Genomic DNA, 25,578 nt, shown 5'->3' on the forward strand with positions numbered 1-25,578 from the left:
TAGGCCCCCATATTATACACACAGCCCCATTTCCAGCTCACTTGGTATTTGACACTCGAGAGAACAACATGTTCTCCTGCTGTGTCCCGACATGCTGCCAACCTCCTCATCGCAGAAGAGGCCAAAATGAGACTGTTTCCCGAGAATATAGACATTGGTTCAACCCTCACCCTCAACGCCTCTGGCCCTTTGCCAGAAGGCACCCACAGGTAACACAGGGCCCAGGGCAGGCCCATCCAGGCCAGACCTCAGCTGTGTCCATCAGGGCAGTGCTGAGACCCTCCCCATGTGTTTGGGGGAAACAGGAGAAGAGGGGCCCTCCCTGGACAGGAGCAGGTAGGTTGCCGGGGGTTTGGAGCCTGGTCAGTATGTCAGGTTCACAGCCCAGGCCGTGCCTTCAGGATGGGAAGGTGAGTGTCGAGGACACAGTTTGTCTGCTCAGATCTGAATCCCAAGACCCAGAGCTGTCATCTGCCAGAGATCTCAACCTCCTCTGGCTGGAGGTCTATGGAGATGCTCCTATGTGCCAAATCCTGTTGGGAAAGGGGGCGCCAGGGAGGAGTTCTAATGGGGGTATCCCACTATGGGGTCAGCCAGACAGGCCACTGAAACCTCTTGGCCCGGCTCTCGGGCACTCTCTTTGCAGAGCTCCACACAGCAGATCAAGCAGAAGCTGTTGGATGGATTCCATTTCTCCATCTTCTTCAAAGAAGGGAAGGGGCCCCCTGCTACCAACCACAGACAGTGCTGCTCTGGGGTGAGACTGGACACAGAAGGGTCTCCACAGACAGGGACTCCAGAAAACCAGGGTGGGCCCAGGACTCAAACACAAATATGGGGACTCCCTAGGCTCTGTCCTAGGGCTTTCACACTTGAGTGAGCCACTGTCCTCTCCCAAAGGAATCTGGCTACCATTAATCCCCAGTGGCAACTTGGTTACTTCCTTTCACCTATCAGAGGAAGATCAGAGAAAATCCTTCTGTTTTCACTTGATGCTATTCCAGGAGTATCTCAGCATGTTGCTACCAGAATTGGGTATGATGGTAACACTGTAGCAACATACTCATACTGTTATCATTTTAAATCCCCACCCTAAGTGTAGCTCCGGCAACAGGCAGCTCCCCTGCCCTGCCGACCTCTTCCAGGACTTAAAATCCAACACTTCTACACAAACAAGTTGGTGGGGTGGTGATTACAACAAAAGAAGGTGAAGCGACTCTATGCATCTGTGTTTAAAGTGTCATCTCAGTGAACTCATCCCTGCAGACCCACTGGGCAGGAGCTGCACGCTCGCATGTCACTGTAATATTCCTTAAGGGAGGCCATGTTCCACAGCGGGTCAGCCTCTCAGTGCCGGTGGAGCCTGTCGTGATAAAATTCCCTTTCTAGGCAGCCTTTCTACAGGCAGCATAATCCTATGTGTGTCCTAATAGGCTGGAGCAGTTTCCCAGGGTTGCCATAACATGCACTCTGACGGAAGGGCTTAACCACAGAAATCTGGTTCCTCACAATTCTGGAGACTGGAAGTCCAATGTCAAGCTGTCAGCCTGGGGTGGTTTCTCTGGGCCTCTCTCCTTGCCTTGGAGATGGCTGATTTCTATCGCGGTCAGCACAGGGTCTTCTCTCTTGAAATTCTCTGTGCGCTGACCACTTCTCCTTGTAAGAACCCCAGACATATTAAATTAGGGGCCACACTAGCAAACTCACTTCACCTGAATTACCTCTTGGAGTACTCTATGTCCAAACACAGTCAGATTCTGAGTCTCTGGGGTTGAAAACAGAAACAGTTACACTTGGGGGAGGGGACATAATTCAACCCATAAAATATACAAATCCCCTGCGGAAGACACACACCCGGGAAAGGGATATGTGGGTGAAAGGATGCGCAGATACCAAGTTCAACAGTCAGTTGACTTTCCAAAAGGGCTCCAGCTGCTCACAGGGTCACCAGCATCTTCTGAAGGTAGCTGCTTCTTTGAATGCAACCTCCCCTGAATACTAACATGCTCTTAACTTTTTGCCAATCTGCTGTGTGGCAAAGAAAATCACCTTGTTTCATTTCCACTTTCAAACATACATTTCCATAACCTTTCCCGGTTTCAATACCTGCCTGCGTTTTCTCTTCCACAAGTCACCTGGCAGATCCTGGGCCTTGGGATGCACTTCCTCCCACCCTGGAGTCTTCCTGCATTTTCCCCTTAGCCAGGGCTGGGATGGCCGTAGCTGTTTCTCCAGACTCACATTCATGTTAAAGAACAAAAACAATCATATCCCTTTAAGTCAAAGGGTTCTTCTAGAGCATCTTGTCTGGTGTGCTGTCACTGAAATAAGGAGGGGATGAGACCTCCCCAGGCCCTTCCCTACCATATCAGAAGTGGAGCCTCAGGTGGCCTAGAGAGAATTTCATCCAGTCCTCCCTGAGGAAGGTGCTCTCTTCTGACCCACCTTGTCAAATGCTGAGCAAGCATTTGACATCCAAAAGCCCGCGTCTCCTCTTCTCCACCATGAAAGTGATTTTTGAGGATTGCAGGGATGATGCTCTTCATGCAGGCTGTTGATACAGCCCCACAGCTGACATTCACCGTGCCAATGCCTTGAAGGCATGAATCATTTTATCCTTCTCCATCCTCACATGCAATTTTACCTTGAAAGCCTAGAACCCTTTTCACCATGGGCACCCAGGTTCTCCACACGCACAAGTCCCTGAAGGGTTGGTGCTTCTTGGTGTGAATTCCAGATCCTGATCCTCTGGTGGTTCATGGTGTTACCACTGACTCCCATGTCCCTCCTTGTCCCCCTACTATGAAAATGAGATGTGCAGGATGCCAACTTTCCAGCCCGACACAGGGGAGAAACTGTTGGAGTCCCTGGTTCCAGCTTTTCTAACTAAACCCATCTCCTCCTATGCCACCTGCCTGGGTCCCTCCTGGGACTTTATCACCGTGCCACACTTTTTGGAACTACTGTTTAGAAGGTGAGTGTCCATCCCCTCCAAGGCACGGAGGTGCCTCTGTCCCATACTGGCTGTGTCTTGAAGATGCACCTCTTGGAACCTCAGTTGGCTCCTCTGGAACAGGGAGTAGTGAGAAGATGAACCTCACAGGGTTCTTGTAGGGACTGAATGATCTAAGACACGGCAATCAAAGGGTCCCTAGAGCCTAAAACACTGGACAATCTGCTGTGGGTGCTGTGATTCATGTTTATTACATTTCTCTTCCCACTCACTGAAGCAGCTCTCAGCATTTTGCCACAATGGCCCATCTCTCTTGCTGTTTGGAAAGGCACAGAGAAAGCAGTCTGCAATGGCATTGGTAAAGGATGTCTGAGATTCCTTCCGGCTGGACTTTCTCCTTGACACGGACAGAAGAGGGGTCCCTTCATGCTGAAAAAGGAGCCACAGGCCCACTCAGACATCTAGAGAGGCTCACTGGGGTTCTCCAATGGTTGTTCACTCATTCAACACACACATACAAAACACCTCATTTGTGCATCGTTCTTCTTGTGACTTGGCATAATTTCATCAACAAGGCAGATGACAATCCCTGGGCCTCAATTCTACTCAGAGTCAGGCGCTCACAGTAGACAGAATAAACAGGTCATATCTACAGAATGTTAGAAGTGAAACCCTCATGGCCTCCTCTACGTATGGTGGCATCCTCCCAGATTCTGACTAGAATGACGGAGCCCAGTAACAAGTAAAAACTGGGGAGACTTAGGGTTCTGAAGGGCCTCTTCACTCACAAAACATGGGGGGAAATATGTGGACTCTGGCTGGGGAGAGTAAAGGAGCCCTGGGGTTCATATGTCTTATAATTCCCACGACAAGGCAGACATCAGGGGACTTCCCCTGCAAGAGGCAAATAGTGAGTTCTGTAAATGGAGACTTAGGTCCCCTGCAAAGGAGAGGTGAGGCTCGGGTCACAACAGGCCACTGAGACCCCCATCCCCAGCACCGTGCCTTCCCAGCTCTCCCTGTCCTCCTCCACCCAACATCTGTCCCTACCCTCCTAACCCCAGGACCAGGGGAACCAAAGCTGGAGCTCTGATGAGCAAGCTGCTCACAAATCAGCCTGGAGCTGCAGTCTTGAGTGCCCAGGTGCACACTGCTGTGCTCCAGGGCCATTGGAAAGAGAATGTCAGTGGGACACTGGGGCGAACAAGGGTCTGTACAGCCCTGCTACATGGCCAGGACAGCACTGATGGCTTGGGGCTGTCCTCTACACAGACAGCAAGAGGCCAGGGACCCAGAACCACACAAGGGTGCCCTGGAGGGTTGTGTGGGAGAAGGCCAGGCCTCTGACTCAGCTGTTCACTCCATCACCAGCACCACCACCTCCATTTTGTTCACCTGGCCCCCTGAAAACACTTCAGTTTGCTGCCAGGCCCTGAAATGGTCAGCTTTCTGGATAAACCTGGCCTTCAGGACCTTTGCCTGGCCTGGACTGGGCTTGGAGGACCATCAGGAAATTGTTCTAGGCCAGTTGGTGCTTCCAGAGTCCAAGGAGGCCAAGCCAGAAGGTGAGGAGGCTTGCAGTCTGGAAGACTTTCTGGGGGTGGTGTTTTGGGACTACAATTCCCTTAAATTCCATCTAGTCATTTCTGCACTTGGAAATTCCAGGGAAAAGTGACTTGTGTGGTGACCTTTTCTCTTTTTCCAGATCCTGCTCCACCTCCTGGGCAACACGCATTAACAATGCTGGCCCTGGAGCCAGCACAACCACTGCTGGTGGACCTGCGGCCTGCTCTGGAGCCAGAGTCATGTGCAACCCTGGATGCACCAGGATATCTACATTCAGCACCAGCACCAGAACCAGCACCAGGGCAAGGGTCCCCTCCAGGAACAGTGCTGGAGCCGCAGTCAGCCCCAGAGTCCCCCTCTCCCTGTCCCGGGACTGTCAACAGCCAACCCACTGAGGAGCTGCCTGACATCACGACCTTCCCTCCCAGGCTGCTGGCAGAGCAGCTGCCCCTGATGGATGCGGTGAGCAGCTGGGCTTAGCAGGTTGTGGCTCTGGCACCAGCTGTCTCAGACCAGCCTCTCCCCGAGGAGCGGCCAATGCCCTGGGTCCAATTTCAGTCCCACTTCTTACCAACCATGGGATCTGGATGACTTTCCTCACACAAGCCTTCCCTGTCTGCATGTAGACAGCAGAGATGAGACATCACCCGTGCCAGCTGCACAGAGTGACTGTGCAGACTGAATGACAGGGGATGGGCAGAAAGCAGAACAGGGCAGGTGATCACTGAGGGACAGGCAGGGCCATGGGTCACTCACCCAGCTGCTCAGGAGCCTCACCACCCTCAGCACTTGTTAGGTACCTGATGCATACTAGATTATATGGCAGACACCCAAACAGAGCCCAAGGTTGCAGCTGCTGCAAGGAAACTGCACCAGTAGGGAGAGAAGGAGTAGAGGGCTGATTGGGATGGGAAGAAGACGAGGCCTCAGGATGAGGAGGCCTGACCTACCTTCTAGTTCTTGGAGTGTGGATGGCCTGGGAGAAAACGTCACTCTCTCTTCCCACCCTTGTTGGGTTCTGGGCCACAATGCATTCAGGGCCCTCAGTGGGCAGAAAACCAAACCCAGGGACTCCCCCAATTCTGGAGCATATTTTAAAGCTTTCTGAGCTCCAGGTCAATTCCTGCCAGAGACTGTGGATGACTGTGAGCTCAGTTCCTGCCTGGGACTGTGGATGACTCTGTGCTGGGGTGTGCTGTGTCCGTGACACTCTCCTCCTCCCCCAAAGGAGCTGTTCAAGAAGGTAGAGCTCTACAAATGCTTGGGCTCCATGTGGGGCCAACGACATCAGAAGGGGAGTGAGCTCGTGGCACCCACAGTTTGTGCCACCATTGCACACTTCAACAGGCTCACCAACAGTGTCACCACCTCCTGCCACAGCATGAGGGCCCGGGACAGGGCCAGGGTGGTGGAGCACTGGATCAAGGTGGCCAGGGTAAGCCATGGTTGGGCCTTGGAATTCCCTCTCTAAAAATGGGGAACTACCTCTTCTCCATTGGCTTTCAGGATTGGCATCTGTATCTCTAGCCTGAGCCCTGCACATCCCCTAAGCCCTTCTTCCCAGAGCTTCCCTGACCTTGACCCCCATGGCCCAGTGGTGGCTGCTCACTTCTGACCTGGGATCTTCCTTGGGTTGAACTGAAATCTTTCTAGATGAGTGACATTCACTCAGCCCCAGGTGTACCCTCCTGAGGCTCCCTGGGCCTCTGCTTCATTCAGGAAGGGAGATCTCAGCAGAGGGGGCTGAGGCTGAAGTGGGTCTGACTCCAACTCTGGACCTCACAGCTCATTCTTCCCTCTCCAGGAGTGCCTAAGCCTCAACAACTTCTCCTCGGTGCATGCCATTGTCTCTGTTCTCCACAGCAACCCAATACATCGGCTACACAAGATGTGGGCAGGAGTGTCCAGGTGAGGAGCTCCCTCCAAGGGAGTACCAGTGTTGACTTAGGGACCCATAGGTCTCCCCATGTGCCCTCAACGACTCTGAAAGCTTCTTGGAGAACAGGGATGCTGGAGGCAGGGATGGGCTGGTGGGTGTGGTCACTAAGCTGCCCTGGAACAGACTGGAGCCAACTGGAGGGTGTCAGGTATTTGTACCCAGCAGTGGAACTGTGTCCAGCTGGAAGCTAACTGTGAACACACAGAGGCTCATGTGAAGTAGAGATGGCCCAGGGGAGGAGGATGACAGTCCCACCCTGGTCCTCTGGAGCCCTTGTCATCAGATAGCCCCACAGGAAACTCTCACGCAGGAAGCTGAGATTCACTGGATTTTCAAACAAAAGGGATTGGAACTCACAAATCTCCCCCTGATTCCCAAATTTACCTTTTTTCTTTCTTCTGTCAATAGCAAAAGCATAAAATATCTAAAAGAACTCTGCAAAAAAGACACTGCAGTGAAGAGGGACCTGCTGATCAAGGTACAGTGGAGTCTGGGAAATGCGGGACAAGTGGTTAAGGGTCAGAGAAAAGAGTGAGTTTGGAAGGGCATTGGACCCGGTGTGCAGTGGTTATTTGGTAATGTTTTGACTTACCTACAGAAAGTGGACTTGAAAAATTCCCTCCAGGCCTACTTTGGGCAAACAGGAGGAGAGGTGTGTAGGTCCATGGGCACATGGGAGCACGGGGGCAGGAGGCCCTGGAAATGGGATGTGGCAATGGCTGCTGGGCTGCTGAGCGGGAGTGATGAGCTGCAGCACTAGCAGGGCTCTGGTTCCCATGCTGGTCCATGCTGCTGGCATGGAGCTTCCTCCAGGCTGGGGGTGGTCACTGTAAGTGGGACTTTCTTCCTTCCTCAAACTGGCCAGCAATTCCTCAGGAAGCCAGGCCTCTGCTGCTGCTTCTGTCTGCAGCACACTTCCATGGGCAAGGGGCCTCTGCCCACACTGGGGGAAAGAGGGAATGACAACAGAGGAAGCTCATGTGCCAGGGAGTCCAGTAGACAGCCCAGCTATGGGTACCAATGGGCAACCTCAGGACAGATGTATGTGCTTGCTGGGACTCCCCGCTCTGCCCTTTGCAGACATCTGAAAACTGTCATGTCACAGGATGCTCACCAGTTAGCAGTGACACATGCTCATGACAAGTATCTGGGGGATTCATGCATTCCTAGGGGATCCTCCCTGACCAGATCTCAGAAACCTCCATGCAAATGAGAAGGCAACATGTCACCCCACCCAGGATTCTGGAAAACCCTGCCATATCCGTCAGAGATGTCGCCTCAGGAGGCCACATCCTGAGTGGAGGAAGAGAGAGTTCTGTGCACGGAACTCCCCTGGGGGATCATTGGCGAGGCCAAACCATGGATTTGGCATGGCGCAAACCCAGTTTGTGTGGCAGAGACTCCAGTGGGGCTCAGATACGCAGGTGCCACTTAACCAGGTCTCGTAAAATGCCCTGCGCCTTTTCCATCACGACTCTGCAAGGCTGGAGTCCTAGACACTCAGAGACTCCAGAGAACAAGACCCTGATGGGTGGTGGTGCTGGGATGTGGGGTGAAGGCAGCCGAGACAGAGCCTCCAGTAGGGGGAGGAGATGCCCTCTCTTTTGGGGCCCTGGGGAGTCACTGCCCGCTCTGGGTTTCTGTTTCCTCATCTGGAAAATGTAGGGATGCTGAGCCAGTAGTGCAGGCCTCACAGGGTGGAAATGAGGTTCAAGAAAAGAAAGCAATTGGAGGGTGCTCGTGAATGGTTCTTCCTCAGAGGGATGAGGGGGAGAACAATGACAACAGCTGCAGGGAACTGAGCACTCAAGAGGCCCTGTGAGGTAGCTGTGGTTTCATGGCTCTTTACAGAAGAGGAAACAGTCTCAGGGAGGCCTGGCTGCATGATCGGGTGAGACACACAGGGAGTGTGGAGCTGGGCTGGTGGTATGAGCACTGTGCCAGGTGGCTCACGCCAGTCCCTGGGGATCCAAGTGTGGGGTGGCTGGGGTGTAACTGGGGGAAGGGAGGAGAGCCTGACTGTCCCTGTCCCTGACACCTGGCAGACGGGGAGCTTTAAGGTGGCCACCCAGGAGAGGAACCCCCAGAGAGCCCAGATGAGGCTGCGGAGGCAGAAGAAGGTGAGTGAGACTGTGACATGGAGGGACCGCAGGGGATCGGAGGACAGGGCTCTTTTGGCCCCCAACAGCTGGAGACCTCCATATCAAGACAGTGGGGGCTTCCTCCCCAGCCCTGCCCTCCTATGGCCACTAGGCCTGGAAAACCTCCATTGGAGAGACCAGAGCAAGGGTCTGGGAAAGCAGAACTCAGAGTGGATGTGGGGAAGGGTAAGGCTGGGACCACAGGCCCCTGTGACTTGTAAAAATCCCACCATAGAGGTAACTAGGAGTGATTGCTAGACTTGGAGGTCAGCTGGAATAGAGGAGGCAGAGAACTGGAAAGGGCAGCTGAGGGTCTTTGGCTGCTACAACTGGGAGACCTGGGGACGGGGGTTCTGGGACACAGGGGCTGATGGGATTTCATGGGACAGGGCCTTGGGCAGGCACCTGAGGGTCAATACTCATCACCACTACCCCTCCCATCTACCCATTCCTCCATGGCACAGGGCATGGTCCCCTTCCTGGGGGATTTTCTGACTGAGTTACGCAGGTTGGATTCGGCCATCCCGGACAATCTGGATGTGAGTGAGCCTGGGGCAGGCTGGTTGGGAACCAGGATCCTGAGGCTTGGGAGGAGAAGGGCTTGGATGGAGCCTTTAGATCTCAGCCCTTGGAAAATCTCCTCTCCTGAGAGCCTCACAGCTGCTCCTGTGGGTGGGGGTGTCAGACTCATCTCATTACCTCTGACTGATAGAGGCTCCATGGCAGCCACCAGTCCCTATCTCTGAGTGGTGAAGCTGCAGAGCTGCCTGACTGCAACACTGCTGAAGTGTGGGCTGAACCAGACTCAGCCTCTCCCTAGGGTAGTCCCATAATAGGAGGGTGAAATTGAGCCTTTCCAAGGGCAGGCAATTCCAGGGTAACCGAGCACTTTCTTTCTATGAGAGACCTCAGTTTCTCTGTCTGTCATCACAGAGGGTTGGGGCAGAAGGTCCCTGAGCCTCAGCTCCCATGTCCCCTGCCCTAGAGCCCGGAGCCTGAGGCAGGTTCAAGTTCTGTCATGTGCACATCCCCTGACTCTTGTGGCCCTGGCAGTAGTGCAGCATGGGAACGGGTGGGGCGGGGCTGGTTGTGGGCCAGGGACCTTTCTGATGGACTCTGTCTGCCTTCCAGGCAACACCAACAAGAGGAGGAAGGTGAGCAGCTGGGGCACTCACTCTGAATGAGGGTGGGGATGTGGACGTCACAGTCCACCCTGGGCAAGACACTCCCTGGCTCCATCCTCTACATCTTAGGTTTACTGGGAGGGTTTGACACACACAGGAGGAGGAGACCTATACAGTAGACAAAATGGGAAAGGCACTGGAATCAAAGACCAATTCCTGCAGGAGGGGCTGTTTACATCCAACTCTGAGAACAGGCTGGGGCCTTCATGGGGCCCCTTCAGAGAATGGCCCCAGAGACCAGCCCCTTCTCCCTGCCTGTCAAAGGGCCCCTCAGCATCTTCCACCCAGGCTCTGTCAGCATCCTGTCCTCTGTCTCTAGGAGGTCCGAGTTCTGCAGGAAATGCAGCTGCTCCAAGTGGCTGCCATGAATTACAAATTTCGGCCTCTGGAGAAATTTGTCACTTGTTTCTCAAGAATGGAGCAGCTCAGTGACAAGGAGAGGTGAGGGCCTGGCACATGGGCAGAGGGTGGGAGAAGGCTCTCTGTGTTTTTTTTAACGTGGTCTGGCTCTGTCACCCAGGCTGCACTGCAGTGTCACCATCTCTGTTCACTGCAATATCTGCCTCCTGGGCTCAAGCCCTTCCTCAGCCTCCCAAGCAGCTGGGACTACTGCTGTCCACCACCGTGTCCTGTTGTTCTGCTGTTGTTGTTCTGGCACAGGTGGGGTTTCACGATGATGTCCAGGCTGGTCTCAACCTCCTGGCCTCAAGCAATCCACCCACCTCAGCCTCCCAAAGTACTGACAGTACAGGTGTGAGCCACCCAACCTGGCCTAGAGGAGGCTCTCCTGTGGGGAGCTGCAGAGAGCCTATGGCCATGATTCCATGGCCAGCATCAAACCGTGCTGCATATGGACTGCTGGAGACTCAGGATTCCAGCTGGGCAGGCACTGAGAGGGAACCTGATGTGTGGCTCATGGTGGCCTCACAGCTACCTCTCTGTTCTGCAGCTACAAGCTGTCCTGCCAGCTGGAGCCCAAATCCCAGTAGGCTGGAAACATCCTGCAGTGGCTGGGGCCCCACTGGGATGCTGGCCAGAACACCGGCTCTGCACCATCCTTCACCCAGACCGTGACACCAGGGAACCACATCTAGGTGGCTGGCAGCTCAGCTGCATCTGGCCCCTGCTCTTCAACACCAACTGCTCCTGCTGGCCAGGATCAGGTCATGGGACTTTTGCCAGGCAAGCGGGAGACCATTTTATCTTTATTTTCTTTAGTGTATAAGTAAGAGGTTTTTTTTTTACCTTTCATTAAAATAAAATTTTAAGATAGTACCATTCAGGACATAGGCATGGGCAAGGACTTCATGTCTAAAACACCAAAAGCAATGGCAGCAAAACCAAATTGACAAATGGGATCTCATTAACTATAAGAGCTTCTGCACAGCAAAAGAAACTACCATCAGAGTGAACAGGCAACCTACAGAATGGGAGAAATTTTTGCAATCTACTCATCTGACAAAGGGATAATATCCAGAATCTATAAAGAACTCTAACAATTTACAAGAAAAAAACAAACAAATACCCCATCAAAAGTGGGCAAAGGATATGAACAGACATTTCTCAAAAGAAGACATTCATACAGCCAACAGACACATGAAAAAATGCTCATCATCACTCTCCATCAGAGAAATGCAATCAAAACCACAATGAGATACCATCTCACACCAGTTAGAATGGCAATCATTAAAAGTCAGGAACAACAGGTGCTGGAGAGGATGTGGGAGAATAGGAACCTTTTACACTGTTGGTGATTGTAAACTAGTTCAACCATTATGGAAAACAGTATGGCGATTCCTCAAGGATCTAGAAACTAGATGTACCATATGACCCAGCCATCCACTACTGGGTATATACCCAAAGGATTATAAATCATGCTGCTATAAAGACACATGCACACGTATGTTTATTGCGGCACTATTCACATAGCAAAGACTTGGAATCAACCAAATGTCCATCTGTGACAGACTGGATTAAGAAAATGTGGCACATATACACCATGGAATATTATGCAGCCATAAAAAAGGATGAGTTTGCGTCCTTTGTAGGGACATGGATGCAGCTGGAAACCATCAATCTTAGCAAACTATCACAAGAACAGAAAACAAACACACATGTTCTCACTCACAGTGGGAACTGAACAATGAGATCATTTGGACTCGGGAAAGGCAACATAACACATCGGGGCCTATCATGGGGAGGGGGAGGGGGAGGGGGAGGGATTGCATTGGGAGTTACACCTGATAAATGACGAATTGAGGGTGCTGACGAGTTGATGGGTGCAGCAAACCAACATGGCACAAGTATACATATGTAACAAACCTGCACGTTATGCACATGTACCCTAGAAGTTAAAGTATAATAAAAAAAAAGAAAGATTAAAAAATTTAAAAAATAAAAAAAAAAAATAAATAAAATTTTAAAACACTATTCAAAATGTTCTATAGTGTTAGAATGAGAACAGTAACTCCAGTGCAGTAACCGTATACCAGTCTTTTGGATTCATAGTCTAGCATGTCAAATTGAGGCTATGGCTGAACAAGTCATGGAACAGCGTTCGTGTTACACGTGCCAACCATTTTATCTTTTCCTTCTTTATTCAAATTAATTATTGTTAACTCTGTTTAAGGAAAACAAAAAACAAAACAAAAAACCCCTAAAAACCATAGTATGTCACCCAATCTACCACACTTGTTTTACTGACCAGCTACTCTCAAACTTAAATTCTAGTTAAATGTAAGTTCCACTGGGTTACTCTACTTTTTAAAGTTGTAAATACTTAATGAATCACTTAAATATTTACTGAAGGGCTGGAGATGGGTGGTATCTAAGCAAGTAGTAGGGCTGGCCTTCTCCAGAAGTCCTGGGCAGAAAGGAGCTGGCCATCCATCTCCACGAAATACAGATAAACGTTTTCCACTGTGGATCTTCCCAGACTTTCTGACACCTCTCCCCTAAGTGAACATCAAGGAAGGAGAGAATTGTTTGAGCCCAGTATCTAAAGGATGTCCCACAGCTTAATTTGAACACAACCCCCATTGTGGTATATCAGACAAAAACAAGCCAAAGAAGTCAACATTTCAGGGTCTGAAACATGTAGTACCCCCAAATCAACACAAAATAAACACCTATATCCAGTCCTGGAGCCGCAAAGCTCCTATAAGAAAAGTGGGAGTTTGTATTTCAGCAAAACTTCTATCTATGCATGCAGTTTGCAAAAAAGAAAGAAAACAAAAGCAAAAATTATCTATGGCAAAAAACCCTTGGACCATGCAATTGATTTGGCAATACCTTTTCTTTCTCATTCTTTGTTCTTTTTGGATGGGACACAAAAATCACTGCTAATAAATGTGAATACAAACACATGGGACTATACATCATTTTAGAGCTTCCACATGGGAAAGAGAAACAAAGAATCATTAAAGAAGGCATCCTGATGAGTTCATGTCCTTTGTAGGGACATGGATGCAGGTGGAAACCATCATTCTCAGCAAACTATCGCAAGAACAGAAAACCAAACACCACATGTTCTCACTCATAGGCGGGAACTGAACAATGAGATCACTTGGACACAGGAAGGGAAACATCACACACTGGGGCCTGTGGTGGGTTCAGGGGAGCGGGGAGGGATAGCATTAGGAGATATACCTAATGTAAATGATGAGTTAATGGGTGCAGCACATCAACATGGCACGTTATACATATGTAACAAACCTGCACATTGTGCACATGTACCCTAGAACATAAAGTATAATAATAAAAAAAAGAAGGCATTCTACAGATTAAAAGAAAGTTCAGCAGAATCATATCTGTGAAAGGGGTTGCAATCTAACATGTACGAGACACTAACACTACTCTAACTCGGAAAATGAACAAAACCTAATATCCAAGCTAAAACTGGGCAAAGAACCTGAACAGGCACATCTGAAAAGTAATCACAAAATTGACTAACAGGTCACAGAGAAGTTGCTCAACTTCACTAATCCTCACACAAATGTCTAAGTGCAAACCACACTCAGACACCTCTCACTCTAATTAGAATGAAACTTAACAAAAACAAACAAAAAAAAAACCCATACATTCACAGGCAGTGGCCAATGTAGAAATGCAGAAAAAGAGACTTTTATACACTATTGGTTGGAATGTGCATTACTATACACACGAAGCGAAACAGTTGAAGGTGTCTTAAACATTTTACAACTACCTGTTCATCTAGCAATCTCACCACTGGTTATACACAGAAAGCACATGGAATCTGTTATGTTGAAGAGATATCAGCCTTCTTATGGTGACTGAAGCACTATGCACAATAGCGAAGGTATCCAATCAACCTACCTGTTCATGCACAGATAAAGGGATAAAGAAACTGCAGTACACAATGGCATCCTCTTCGGCCAGAGAAATTCATGAAACCATGTCATCTCAGCAATGTACAGAAACCTGGAGGACATGACTTTCAATGAAATGAGCCAGGAAGAGAAAGACAAACGTGCCATGATTTCATGCATGTGAGAATGAGATCAACTTTCTCTCTAAATGACCTTATCTCCTAGATATAGAAAGTTCCGCAGTGGTGAAGAGAGCCTGGGGTTTGGGGAGCTGGGGCAGGAACTGGGAAATGGATACAATATTACACTCAGATGACAGGAATAAATTCAGCAGTTCTATTCCACAGTAGGATGTCTAGAGTTAACCGTATCCTACCATATTTTCCAAAAAAAGGCTGAAAAGAAGGATTCTGAATATTGCAACCACAGAGAACTAATAAATAATAACTACACAAGGTAACAGAGAGAGTCAATGCCTTGCTTTCATCATTACACAAGGTATATATGCGTGGATCAAAATGTCCATTCTACTCTTTAATCATATACTTTTACTACAGGACAAATAGTTTTTAAGGACATAGAAAGAAACAATGCTGAAGTTCATATGAACTGAAGTTCATACAGGGCATTTCCAAAGAAATTCTGAGAAATCCAAACTACACTGGATGCATCACACTCCCTGATGTGAAATTTCACTCAAACTCTAGGGACCTGATTCCACGTGGATGAGTGGAAGAGAACAGAGAACCTGAAGTAAACCCACACACCTCATACCACCTGATTCTGGATGAAATACACAATGATAAGTAATGGGGAAAGAACTCCCTTTTCAACAGTCTTGGGGATAACTGGTGAGCCATATGCAGAAGAGTAGGTAACACTAGGCCTCTAGGCCTCTACTTCTCACCATGTACCAAAGTTCACTCAGATGAAAGATGTAAATGGAAGACCTCAAAGTACAAAAATCCTACAAGAGACCTTAGAAATACTGTTCTCGACATCAGCTTTGACAAAGCATTTATATGCCTAAGACCCCACATGACACTGCAACAACAGCAATAATCGACATGTGGGACCTAATACACTAAAGAGCCACCACACAAGAAATTACCCACAGAGTAGACACATGACATACAGGATGAGAGAATATGTTCCCAAACTATGCACCTGACCAAGGTCTAATATCCAGAATCTATCTTAAAGACCTTACACAAATCAATTAGCAAAACTCCCCAAATGTTCAATTAATAAATAGGCAATGGATATAAACATACACTTCTTGAAAGATGAAGTACAAGCAACCAACAAAAGTGAAAACATGCTCAACCTAATTGTCAGAGAAATATAAATCAAAACACAATGGTATCATCTCATGCTGGTCAGAATGGCGATTACAGAGTTAAAAACAAAAAAGGACACTGGCAAGACAGCAGAGAAAGGGGACACTGGTCCACTTTTGGTGAAAATGAAAAGTAGTTCAGACACCATGGAAAGCACTTCGGAGATTGCTCAAAGAACTTAAACCAGAATTACCATCTGACTCAGCAATCCCACCACTGGGGTATACACAGAGGAAAATAAATCCTTCTGTCCAAAGCACACATGCACACAAATGGTCATGACAGCGCTATTTACAATGGCAAACACGTGAAATCAACCTAGGTACCCATCAACAGTGGATCAGAAAAGGAAAATGTGGTACATAACATACCACAAAAAACTAGGCAGCCATAAAAAAAAAAAACGAGGAAATCATGTCCTTGGCAGCAACATGAAAGGAGCTGGAGGCCATTATCTAAAGAGAAAGAAGGAAAAGACAGAACACCAAATGCCACATGTTCTCACTTCTAAGGTGGAGCTAACACTGAATACACCCTACCATAAAAGTGAAACAACAGACACTAGTGACTATCAGATGAAAAAGGAAGAAGGGACGAGGTATGGGCTAAAGACCTACCTGGTGGGTCCACCCACTGCCTGCATGATAAGGTTGCTTGGACTCCAAGTCTCAGTGTCATGCAATATACCAAAGGCAGTAACTAATCTGTCTTTGTACCCTTTAGTCTATAATAAACATAGAAACTATGTTAAAAAAAATACAAAATTAGAAGGTAAAAACATGACTGAAAAATACCAACTTTTATAATTATGCAAACAGTATTTTATTGGCATAAACTAAAAAAGTGGACAGAATGAGTAAACCAAATACTCAACTCCAATTTACATATAGTGAACACATTTTTCAAAAGGACACCAAAAAGACGCAATGGGCAAAAGAGAACCTGTTCAATAGATGATTTTGAGCAGACTGAATATTCACATACAAAACACTGAAATAGGAGCCTTATGTCATGCAACACAAAAATCAATACAAAATACATTAAAGACCTAAAACTCAATTCTGAAACCACGAAACTCCTACAAGAAAACATACAGTGCGCATGTATTTTAGAAAAGAAATCCATGCACGTAGGCTGCTAAAGGTATTTAAAATACGTTAAAACAAGGAAACACCCATAGACAATGTAGTAGCTTGGCATTTTCACTGAAAAGCTGGGGATCCGGTTCCATAGAACAGTGGGACAGATTAGAAGACCTAGATATAAACCTGCACACCTGAAACCATCTGACATTTGAAAAAAATCAACAAAAATAAGAGAAAGGACTCCCCATCAGTAAGTGGTGCTGGGATAAGTGGTTCTCTAGATGTAGAAGAAATAACACTGGGCCCCTATGTTTCACCATGTACAGAAAGCAACTCAAAATGAATCAAAGATTGAAAGGCAAAACCCTGGGCTGGGTGCTGCGGTTCATGCCTGGAATCTAAGCACTTTGGGAGTCAAAGTGGGCAGATGACTTGAAGTCAGGAGTTCAAGACCAGCTTGGCTGACATGGTGAAACTCCATCTCTAATAAAAAAAAAAATAGTTAGCCAGGCATGGTGGCATGTGCCTGTACGCCCAGCTACTCAGGAGACTGAGGCAGAAGAATCACTTGAACCCAGAAGGGGACAGTGAGCTGAGATTGCTCCATGGCATTCCAGCCTTATAATAGAGCGAGACTCAATCTCTAAATAAATATATGAACACATAAAAATGCAAGACCTGAAATGAAAAAATCCTGCACGAGAATCTAGCAAATACCCTTCTTGACAGAGGCTTTGGCAAAGCATTTATATGTCAAGTCCCCAAAAGCAATGGCAACAAAAGCAATTACTGATCAGTGGGACCTAATACACAAAAGAGCTGCTGCACAAGAAACAACCACAGAGTCAGCACACAGCCTATAGAATGAGGGAACATATTCCCCAACTACGCATCTGAAAAACATCTAATATACAGGATTTACCGTAAAGAGCTTAAACAAATAAAATCAGAAAAAAAAAAAACTTATAAATGGGCAAGGGACATGAACACACACTAAAAGAAGGTGTACCAGTAACCAATGAGAATAAAAACATGCTCGATCTCACTGATCATCAGAGAAATGCAAATCAGAAACATACTGAGATACCATCTCACACTGGTCAGAATGGCAATTATGTCCACAACAACAGAGGCTGCTGGGACAGATGAGCAAAGAAATGCAGGTCCACTGTTGGGGGAAATGCAAACTAGTAGTTCAGACCCCCTGGAGAGCAGTGTGGACATTTCTCAAAGAACCTAACAGAGAACTACCACCAAACACTGCAACCCCACTCCTGAGGATCTACCCGAAGGAAAATCCTTCCATCCAAAACACGCATGCACTCGCATGTTCACGGCAGCACTACTCACACTGGTAAAGACATGGAATCAGCTTTGGTGCCCATCAGCAGTGGATCAGAGAAAGGAAATGTGGTACATACACACCACAGAACACTACACAGTCATAAAAAACAAATCCATGCCCTTACTAGAAACCTGGACAGAGCCGTACACCATTATGAACAGAAGGCAAGAACAGAAAACCAAAATGTTCAAAACAGCTACAAAGGTCAGTTGTGAATATTCTCTACACAGAGAAATCATAAGTCTGGAGCTCACAGAGGTGCCAGACACTGTGATTTCATTATATGCTACGTTTACACAGATCAAATGGTCCCTTGCACCCGCTGGTTATACACACATACTCTACAGCAATGAAACTGCTGTCCCATTTTGGTAACATTCATTCTCACCGGAGTGAGATGACATCTGAGGGTGATTTTGATTGACTTCTCATGAGGATGAGTAATGTTGATTCAGAATCTTTTACCTGTGCATCCATCTCAGGTCTTCACGTTCTTTGCCCAGTCTTACACATCAAATTGAAACAAGCTCACGATAACTTGGCAAACATCTCTAACCACAGCAAAGTGTAAATCAAAACCACACTTAGATACCATCTCATTCTAATTGGAATGAGTGTTAAAAAAAAAGACAAAATCATTGAAAGAAAGGCAAATGCTGGTGTGTGTTTCCAGAGAGAGATAGAGAGACACTCTTCTCCACAGTTCATGAGAAGGTAAACTACTGCACACGCTACAGAAACCACTTGGAGGTTTCTCCGAACCTTAAAAGACTCCAACTACCACTTCAACCAGCAATTCTACTACCAAGAACACACTCAAAGCCATTGAAATCAGGACACCAAAGATAGATCTACCCACCCATGTGGAATCCAGCACTATTCCCAAGAGCCAGTGTAAGCATCAACCTACCTGCTTATCCACAGACGAAGGGAGAAAGAAGCTGTTCCACATGTACACACCGGGATACTCTTCACACAGAAAAGGACAATGAAATCATATCGTGGGGAACCACACGGTTGCACCTGGAGAACATGAGGGTAAATTAAATGAGTGAGGGGGAGAGAAACAAACCTTGAGTCATCTCACACATGCAGAATCTGAGAAACTCTATCTCAAAGACCTGGCGAGCACAATATTGGTTTCCAGAGATTGGGGTAAAAGAGGGGTAATGAGCAGGAATTGTAAAAGGGTACAAAGTTACACATAAATGAGAGGAGGAAAATTCTGTTGTTCTAGTCCACTGCAGGGTGATCAGGGTTAACAGTATCGGCACATCACTTTCAAAGCAGCTTGACAGGAGAATACTGAAGATTCTCACCATAAAGGAATAAACAATGGGGAAAGGTAACAGAAACACTAAGTACCCTGATTTCATCATTCCACAATGTATGCATGGACCAAAACGCCCCCACTCTATTCTCTCATTGTATTGTTCCTTTACTATACAACACATGTGTTGAAAGAAATAGAAATACGCGCTGCTAATATTTATGTGGGACCATGAAGTGCCCTGAGTTTCATCCTCAGCAATCCTGAGACATCCAGGCTATGTCGGATACATTACTCCCTGATTTCAAATTTCAGGGAAAAGCTAGGGACCCGCTTCCACACAAAGCAGTGGAACACAAGGGAGGACCAAGAAGTAAAACCACACACTGAAAACTATCTGATCTAACATAGAATCCACATGTGTAAGCAAAAGGAGAAGGACACCCTATTCAATCAATGGTGCTGAAATAAGCAGCTAGCCATGTGCAGAAGAATAACACTGGGCCCCTACCTCACACCAGACACAAAGAGGAACTCAAGATGAATGAAAGATTTAAATGTAAAAACTCAAACTATTAAAATCTTATAAGAAAACTTGTAAAATATCCTTTTCCACATAGGCTTTGGCAAAGCATTTAGATGGCTAAGTCCTGAAAAGCAACAGCAACAAAAATAAAAATTGACAAGTCAGACTTAACACCTGAAAGAGCTGCCGCACAGCAAGAGAGACTACAACAGAGTAAACAGACAGCGTACAGAATGGGAGAACACATTCCCAAACTGTGCATCTGACCAACGTCTAATATGCAGAATCTACAAGGCCCTTCAACAAGTCAACCAGAGGAATAAACAGAAAAATAATATCCCATTAATAAATGGGCCAGGGATGTGAACAGACACTTCTCAAAAGTCAACAAGCAACCAACAAATAGGAAAACATGCTCAAACTCACTCATCACCAGAGAGCTGCCAATCAAAAGCTTGATGAGATGCCATCCCACGCAGGTCACAGTGGTGAGGACCACGCAGGGAAAGAACACACGCTGGCGAGGCAGTCGAGGAAAGGAAACGCTGGTACACTTTTGCGGGGGATAAAAACTAGTACAGACACCGTTGAAAGTAGATCGGGGATTTCTCAAAGAGCTGAAAACAGAACTACCATCTCACCCAGTAAGCCCACTCCTGTGCATCTACCCAAAGGAAAATCAATCCTTCTATCTGAAAGACACAGACACTCGTATGTTCATGGCAGCGTTATTCACAATGTCAAAGACATGGAATCAATCTAACCATCAACAGTGGATGAGAGGCCGGCACAGTGGCTCACACCTGTAATTCTAGCACTTTGGGAGGCCAAGGCAGGTGGATGGCTTGAGTCCAGAATTCGAGACCACCCTGAGCAAAATGATGAAATCCCATTTCTACAATAATAAAAAAAATTAGCTGGATGTGGTGGTGGGCACCTGTAGTCCTATCTAATCCGGAGGCTGAGGTGGGAGGATCACCTGAGCCCAGAAGATGGAAACTGCAGGCCATCGTCATAAGTGAACTAAGGCCCAGATAGAAAACCAAAGGCCACATGTTCTCACTTGTAAGCGGGAGCTAAACTTTGAATGGACTGAAATATAAAGAAGAGAACAACAGACACCTGGAATGACCACCAGACCAATAAAAAAAACTAGGAGGGGGGAGCATGTGCTGAAGACCCACCCTGTGGACCCACTGCTCACTGCCTATGTTATGGGGTTGCTGGCACCCCAAGACTCAGCATCATGCAATCAACAGATGTAACTAACTTGATTATATACACTTTAAACTATAATAACGAGAGTAGAAAGCATTAAAAGAAAAATCCAAGGTTAGGGCACTGTGGCTCATGCCTCTAATCCCAGCACTTTGGGAGGCCAAGATGGGCAGATCACAAGGTCAAGAGTTCACAAGCACCCTGGCCAATATGGTGAACCCTCATCTCTACTAAAAATACAAAAACTAGCCTGGTGTGGTGGCAGGTGCCTGTAGTCCCAGCTACTTAGGAGGCTGAGGCAAGAGAATCGCTTGAACCCGGGAGGCACAGGTTGCAGTGAGCTAAGATCACATCACTGCACTCCAGCCTGGGCCACAGAGCGAGACTCTGTCTAAAAAAAAAAAAAAGAAAAGAAAAGAAAAAGAAAAATCCAAGGTTAGAAGCAAAGAAAATAATAAGTGAAAATAGCATCTGCAGTTATCCAAACAATCCATGACTGTCACAAACACAGAACGAGGACCTAAGGGACAGAATGAGATAGCCAGATACTCAATCCAACATGATATGTAGCTAACACATTTTTCAAAACCCCAAACAGACACAGTGGGAAAGGGAGAGTCTGGTTCAGTCAATGATTTCATCCACAGGCAAAACACTGAAATAGGACCCCTACATTTCACAATACACTAAATCAACACAAAATGAATTAAAGACCTAAACTCAATCCTGAAACTGTAAAGATCCTATAAGAAAACACAGAGTGGACATATATTTTAGGAAACCTGTGTCTATGCACACATGCTGCAAAAGATAAAAAAGCCTCATAACATTAAAAAAAAAAAAAAGTGGCTGGGTGAGGTGGCTCCGGCCTGTAATCCCAGTACTTTGGGAGGCCGAGGCAGGCAGATCACCTGAGGTCAGGAGTTTGAGACCAGCCTGGCCAATATGGTGAAACCCCATCTCTACTAAAAGTAAAAAATTAGCCAGGTGTGGTAGCAGCTGCCTGGAATCCCAGATACTTGGGAGGCTGAGGCAGGAGAATCCCTTGAACCCAGGAGGCAGAGGTTGCAGTGAGCCGAGATTGTGCCATTGCACTCCAGCCTGGGAGACAAGAGCACAACTTCATCTCAAAAAAAAAAAAAAAAAAGGCTGGGCGCAGTGGCTCATACCTGTAATCCCAGCACTTTGGGAGGCCAAAGCGGGCAGATCATGAGGACGGGAGATCAAGACCATCCTGGCTAACATGGTGAAACCCTGTCTCTACTAAAAATACAAAAAAAAAAAAAAAAAAAAAGTAGGGAAACTACACCCACAGACAATGCAAGGCTTGGTTGTGTGTGTGCGTGTTTGTGTGTGTTTTGTAGAAGTGGGGTGTTGAACACAAAAATCACTGCTAACATATGAAACTATAACCATGCGAGATTAGGGATGCTTTACAACTTCTACAGGGAAAGGAAAACAATGAAACAAACAAAAAAAGGCATCCTAAAGACTGGGAGAATACACAAATATAAACTCAAAATACATTAAACCTTAAACACAAGACCCAAAAGCATAAAACTGCTACAGGAAAACACAGAGTGAGCTTAAGTTTTGGAAAACCCGAATCTAAGCTGGCAGGTTGTAAAATAAAACAATAGGAAAAAATAAAAACAGAAAAAAAACCACTTCCAATAATAGAAGTCAAAAATTCTAGTTTTTTGTTATTGATCTTACCTTACAAAAATAATCACTGCTGACTGGGGATGGTGGCTTACACCTGTAATTCCAGCACCTAGGGAGGCCAAGGTGGGCAGATCACTTGAGGTCAGGAGCATGGTGAAACTGTGTCTCTACTAAAAATACAAAAATTAGCCAGGAGTGGTGGTGCACACCTGTAGTCCCAGCTACTCAGGAAGCTGAGACAAAGAATCGCTTGAACCCGGAAGGTGGAGGTTGCAGTGAGCCAAGATTGTGCCACCCCTCTCCAGCCTGGGCAACAGAGCAAAACTCCCCCCAAAAAAGGAAAAATAAAAATAAAAAATTACCACTAACTAAAATAATAATCAAGAAATAAAGACACAAAAAACCTGAAGAAATTCTGCACAGTAAAGAAAACAACGCACCAACCAACACTCAGAAGACATTCTCAAACAGAAAGGACATTACATTACAATAAATCCTGCATCTAAAAGCAGTTGTTATCTGACATTTGGAAGAAACTAACACCCCACTGAGAAACAAAACACCCAAAATGAAGTAACCCAGCCAAAACTGGGCAACAAACCTGAACAGACATTACTGAAGAGACAATATGCAATTCACTAACAGGTAAAAAAAAAAAAAAAAAGTGATGGTTCTCAACATTGCTAATCATCTCTAAACTGTAAATGAAAATCACACTCAGATACAAACTCACTCTAATTCAAACAAAAAAAAGAAACCAATTATTTCAAACAAATACCCCGGGGGGAGCTGCATATGCAGATACTCTTATACACTGTTGGGAGAAATCACTGTTACCATAGGCACTACAAAACCTCTGGGAGCTTCCCAAACAATCACAAAGCTAGCTACCGTTTCATCTAGCAATTCCAACAGTGTGTATGTGCATGCATGGTGAAACTGTGTCTCTACTAAAAATATAAAATACTTAGGGACAGTGAAATTACTATATGGAAGCCATAGCTGCCTTCCCAAGTTGATGAAGCACTACTCACAATAGCCAAGATATGCAATCAACCTACCCATCCATCAACTGACGAAGAGATGAAGTAGCATCGGCATACAGACACAATGAAAGTGTCCCATGAACAAAACTGATGACATAACATTATTTGCGGCAACACGGATGGACCTGGAAGACATTATGTCCAATGGAATCAGCATGCAGAGAGAGACAAACACTGCATCATCTCACCCAAGTGGAAGCTAAAAAAGAATTATTTAAGTGAAATGAAGGTACAGTGGTGGTTATCAGAGGCTGTGGGGAGGGGGGGGCATGGGCTGGCAATGGTAATGGGTACAAGTTTCACTTCCAGGGCAGGAACCAATGCTGGTGATCTACTCCACAGGAGGGTGACTACAAGTACAATATGGTAGCCTGTTTTCAATAGAGCTAGAAAGATGCAGAACACTGAGGTTCACACTACAAACAAATGAAAACTAGACACGGGAATAGACATGCAAAACATGCAGATCTCATGATTCCTCAAGGATATACATGTAGGAAAATAACCCGCTATACTCCCTAATTTTGGACATGTATTACAAACTTAATTTTAAAACTATAAATGAACAATGCTAAAATTCATAGAACCATGGAAGACCCTGAAAATCCAAAGAAATTCCCAGAAATAGGAACTCATTTGAAGGCTTCACCCTCCTCGATGTCAAATTACACTGAAGAGCTATACTTATTCAAGCTCAAGGAACTGGCATAAAAAGAGAAACATACGCCATTGGACAGTATTAGGCAGCCAAGCAACAAAAATACATGTACTTATAGTCGACAGATTTCTAAAAAGAACCCCGAATAAAATGGGAAAAGACTAGTTCATTCTGTCAATGGCTTTGAGGAAATGGGAAATCCACACACAAAAGAATTAAATAAAACCTTGCTTTCCATGACACACAGAAATCCATGCAAAATCACTTCCACAAACAAACACAAGACCTGCAAGCTTAAAATTTCTTTGAGAAAACTGAAGGTGAGCATTAGCTTTGTGAAACCTGTACCTATCATCACAGGTGGCTAAGAGAAAGGAAGATTAAGAAAATCAAAAAAATATACTCACTGCCAGGGGAAAGAAACAGAAATTAGTATTTCTCTTGAGTAAACACAAAACCACTGCCAATAAAAGAAACATGTAACAGACCAAAAATGAAGAGCTTCTTCACTGGAATAGAAAGAAAAAAAAACAAGTGAAATAGCAGGCATAGTACACACTGGAAGAAACTGGTAAGTAATCACATATCAGAGGGAGGTTTGTATTGAACATTTACCAGAAACTAACACCACTATCAATGAAAACACACACAACCAATGAAAACTGGGCAAGGAGCCTGAGTAACAACAAAAATTGGGCAGGGAACCTGAGTAACACAACAAAAACTCGGCAGGAAACCTGCGTAGTCACTTTGGATAAGTACACATGAAATGAGTTAACAGGTACAAGAGCCAGGTGCAAGGGCTCATGCCTGGATTCCAAGTACATTGAGAGGCTGAGTAAGGCAGATCACCTGAAGTCAGGGATTCGAGACTAGCCTGGCCAACGTGGTAAAACCCCATCTCTACTAAAAATACAAAAATTACCCAGGTATGGGGGCACACACCTCTACTCCCAGCTACTCGGGAGGCTGAGGAGGGAGAATCACTTGAACACAGGAGATGGAGGTTGCAGTGAGCTGAGATGGTGCCACTGCACTCCAGCTTGGGCAACAAGAGAGAAACTGTCTCCACAAAACAAAAAAATAAAACAGGTAAAAGAATGGGTTTCTCAATATCACTGTTTGAGATCAACTCATTTCAAACATGTAAATGAAAACCACACTCAGGCACCATCTCAATCCAACTGATATGAATATTGCCAAAAAGAAAGACTGTTTGAAATAAGGCAAAGGCTGGTGAGAAGGCAAAGAAAGGGATAATCTTACACACTACTGGGTGGAACTTTAATTAGGATGCGATCTAGGAAAAACACT

General features: G+C 46.3%; 1 protein-coding gene and 1 long non-coding RNA gene across 5 annotated transcripts in view; one reads left to right on the plus strand and one right to left on the minus strand.

Annotated features, from left to right (window-relative positions):
• Window positions 1-25,578, minus strand: part of LOC117087317 — a 50,501-nt gene that overhangs the window by 11,527 nt on the left and 13,396 nt on the right. The window contains exon 6 of the long non-coding RNA XR_004438760.1: window positions 18,792-18,904. This is a non-coding gene — a long non-coding RNA (uncharacterized LOC117087317). The remainder of the gene's footprint in view (window positions 1-18,791; window positions 18,905-25,578) is intronic.
• Window positions 57-10,869, plus strand: LOC117087293 (ral-GDS-related protein-like). 4 transcript variants are annotated; one of them, XM_033217346.1, is made up of 14 exons: window positions 57-209; window positions 647-803; window positions 2,797-2,974; window positions 4,325-4,518; window positions 4,659-4,981; window positions 5,748-5,954; window positions 6,324-6,427; window positions 6,867-6,936; window positions 8,504-8,578; window positions 9,064-9,138; window position 9,420; window positions 9,731-9,753; window positions 10,103-10,224; window positions 10,733-10,869. In XM_033217346.1, the coding sequence occupies exons 1-14, from the start codon at window positions 69-71 to the stop codon at window positions 10,770-10,772; spliced, it is 1,710 nt and encodes a 569-aa protein (XP_033073237.1). In that variant the 5' UTR covers window positions 57-68; the 3' UTR covers window positions 10,773-10,869. The 4 variants fall into 4 exon arrangements, with proteins under 4 accessions (XP_033073237.1, XP_033073246.1, XP_033073227.1 ...); XM_033217355.1 differs by lacking the exon at window positions 57-209 and having other exon boundaries at window positions 584-756; window positions 2,801-2,974; XM_033217364.1 differs by lacking the exons at window positions 57-209; window positions 647-803; window positions 2,797-2,974 and adding an exon at window positions 4,046-4,209.

Source organism: Trachypithecus francoisi, unplaced genomic scaffold (assembly GCF_009764315.1).
Source record: "Trachypithecus francoisi isolate TF-2019V2 unplaced genomic scaffold, Tfra_2.0 Contig00643, whole genome shotgun sequence".
Taxonomy (NCBI): domain Eukaryota; kingdom Metazoa; phylum Chordata; class Mammalia; order Primates; family Cercopithecidae; genus Trachypithecus; species Trachypithecus francoisi.